General features: G+C 32.4%; 1 protein-coding gene across 1 annotated transcript; it reads right to left on the bottom strand.

The window, feature by feature from the left end:
• Positions 1–2349, bottom strand: LOC130644741 (uncharacterized). The gene is made up of 5 exons (XM_057450462.1): positions 2192–2349; positions 1549–1755; positions 891–993; positions 561–643; positions 1–184 (listed from the first exon to the last, which is right to left on the bottom strand). Exons 1-5 carry the CDS (start codon positions 2306–2308, stop codon positions 32–34), a joined length of 663 nt encoding a protein of 220 aa, XP_057306445.1. The 5' UTR covers positions 2309–2349; the 3' UTR covers positions 1–31.
• Between the last annotated feature and the right edge of the window lie 837 nt (positions 2350–3186).

The raw sequence follows: 3186 nt of genomic DNA, 5'->3' as shown, positions 1-3186 counted from the left end.
TTTCAAGATATATTCATCAAATATATTTCATTCATACAATAGGTATACAGAGATTGTAAAAGGAATCTTCGCAAAAATCTGACAGTGGTATCCACTTAATAAAACCTAACTCTTGTACCTCTTTTACAGTTGGGTAGATTCCATCTGCAGTTGGGTAGCTTCTATCTGCAGTAAAGTGTGGATCCTAAAAATACGATAATAATAATAACCATTGTCTTAATCTTTTCTTAAACAATGGGCGCAGCGTACTTTATTCTTTGTGAAGTTAGTCAAAAAAAGCTTTAGTTGTCATGTGATAATTTTTGCAGATGGAATAAACTTACATTTTGCGCGTATTAATTTTGCCAATGATGGTTGTTTAGAAAGAATTTCGCGGACATAAAATTTTGCGAATAGAAAAAATATTACGAACTGTCCAGCAAATGATACAAGTTAAAAAATACTTTATTTGTTGGGCAAAAATAACTTAAAGCTTTTTTTGCTTGTGAATATACCTTCAACACCCTGTCACTTTATACCGCCCTTCAACGCCCTCGTGTTGTGATTTTAATAGGTCTTACCATAATTAGTAAATAGGTATTCTCCAAGTTGTCATCTGTTGCAATCCCAACGATACCTTTTGATGCAGCATCAACATCGCCTCCTAGTATAGATCACTACAAAGTTCATAAAAACATGTTGTCAACCTATGGAGAACTCCACCGGGTTCGGTCGTCGCGAATATTTTGGGCCTTAAATTATTATGTGTTGTCATATCCTAGACATGGCTTTCTCGTGCATCCGTAACACAGAGTATTGCTACAGCTACCATTTTGAACAGAATACGGTCATTGATAGAAAGAGATGTAGCAATAAGAAACCTTCTTTACGGCGTAACTATGGCAACTTACCCATCATAATTGGAGGATTCGCACGAGAAAAGTGATCCATCAATTCTTGTGTGAGTGTTCCCAGTTGATTTCCAGAATTCACGTGATTCAATTTACATGAAGTCTAGTAATAAAATACTGTCACAGTTCTTTTCTTATAAGGAAGTCAACTTTTGGTTTGATGTTCAACTTGTTCAGATTTTTTTAATTTTCGAGGCTTAAAGTTTATTCGTTGCGCATTTCATTTTGCATGTTATTATCTTCTTAGTAAACTTTCTATTATGTAATATACCCCTGAAAAAACCTCAGTATGTCCAACATCAAAAAAATTATATATACAAAAGATGGAAGAAAGAAAAATAGACGAATAAATAGAAAAAAGTTCACAATGAAAGAACTTTCGTATGGTACTGTGCTACACTGCGTAACACAAACATAGCAAATATAGTTCGTATATATCACAACCATAGTCAAAACCTCAAAAAGGACTTCTGAATAAAATATTTTCTCAGGTCAAATGAGGACAAATTAAAAAAACTAAGAAAGGCTAAAATTATCAAAATCTTTTATAAAGTTTTTATTACATAAAATAAAAATATTTAAAAAGCCTGAGGATTCGTTCAGCAATACGCTCTCAAGGTAAAAAGGCATTTGTATAGCAAAAAGGCAGTGTTCTAACCTTATATGTATGATCCAAAACCAGGAAAACTTCAAAAGAGCCAATCCATTCTTTCGAACCAATGAAGTTGCAACATTTATCCCCAACAGCAACCAATGTTTCCTGTATTATCGTTATACTTGGAACACTTTTGTCTTTACATTTTTCTACGTTAATAATTAACCACGATACAATAGACTGCAGTGTCCTGTAGCCGCACCCCCATCCCTAGAAAATGTTGACAGGAATACATTATTCTATTTCTACTGGGGAACACAACCTGCACATCCTTCTTGTCTCCACTACACTCGATTTTCATTTGACTTCTTCTAAGTACTTGTTTTATGTGTGATATCATTTTAAATGTCCCACAATATGATTGTGCTATTACCACCAACCTTAATCCTTTACCATTTTAACGGCCCTAGTACAACCTAACCATTTCTTGGAAAACATCCTAAAAATTAAGTATGCCCTTTACTGTCATTTTGTCATATAATGCCTAATTGATTTATTTTGATGAGAAAATTCATGTTCCCCTGTTTTTTGAAATAAACATTATACATAAACACAACTAGCAGAGGCTGTCCCCTTACATTTGTAAAGATTGAAAAGCTAAATAAACAAATAAATAATTATATACATAAATAAATAAATTACACACCTGGTCAGTAAATTCATCAACTGAGTAATGATAATAGTCATAATCACCCTTAATCGTTATCACCTTAGTGCAACATGATGGAGATGGCAGCCCTTTGTGAATATTACGGAGAAGCATGAAAACATATTATTTAGATCTGTGAAAACATTTGGAAGTATAAGACATAACTTAAAGGAAAATACTTTAAAGGACAAAATGCAGTGCGAGTATAGTAAAACTCGCAATTTATCTGATTAAGCAATGTATCACCTGTATTATTACTACAAATTATATTTCAGATAGAATTTTAGGCAGATTTATTGCTTCAACAAAATTAATCTTATGATGGAATTAAAACAAAACACCAATATTTATCAAGAATCTACCTGTATCATCTCTGAAATAAAATATTTATATATAGATTACAATGTGCTTTAGTCTAAATCTGAAAATGGATTTTCTTTATTATTATTATTATATATTATTATTATTATTATTAATTATTAACAACAATATACTAAAAATCACCATACAAGATTTTCATTGCACAACACAGCTTTGTGCAATTGTGACTGTAAAAGTTATTGTTAAATTAAGAGAGATCTACCATACATTGGTAATTTTACTCCGGCCAGGCCTGGTTAATGGAGGGTGATTGATGCTACATTTAACTCAATTACAGACAAAAAAGGAACTGTTCTAGATCAGTTTAGGAAAAACACAGGTTAAAAAAAAGTTTGAGATAAAATAAAAGCTGAAGCCAATGGAAGCAAGAAGAAGCCCAGGGACTTTAACTTTTCTGAAATGGAAGCAAAATAATATAATGTGACCCTTACCTTGTGGTAGAAAAAAGTGCACCAAAAGCAGAATTCTTAGGTTAAGCTGTCATCAAAAATATGTTGTGTTTGCGTCCTCCGACCGACTCCCTTTTGGTAATAAAAACCCGAGTCAGTAAGTCGGAAAAAGACCGTGAAAAAATTTCGCAAGGTATTTTTCAAAAATAATTTTTTTTTGGC

The sequence above is a fragment of the Hydractinia symbiolongicarpus genome, chromosome 5 (genome assembly GCF_029227915.1).
Source record: "Hydractinia symbiolongicarpus strain clone_291-10 chromosome 5, HSymV2.1, whole genome shotgun sequence".
Taxonomy (NCBI): domain Eukaryota; kingdom Metazoa; phylum Cnidaria; class Hydrozoa; order Anthoathecata; family Hydractiniidae; genus Hydractinia; species Hydractinia symbiolongicarpus.
Note: the sequence above shows the minus strand (reverse complement) of the source record. Positions and strands in the feature narration are given on the sequence as shown.

Bases quoted from the DNA above. Each gene is read 5' to 3' on its own strand.
- LOC130644741 (XM_057450462.1), bottom strand. From the start codon at position 2,308: ATGCTTCTCCGTAATATTCACAAAGGGCTGCCATCTCCATCATGTTGC. The intron at 1,756-2,191 runs GTGTGTAATTTA...AACATTTTCTAG, and splicing joins TTGATGAATTTACTGACCAG to GGATGGGGGTGCGGCTACAG. The intron at 644-890 runs GTAAGTTGCCAT...GATCTATACTAG, and splicing joins GAATCCTCCAATTATGATGG to GAGGCGATGTTGATGCTGCA.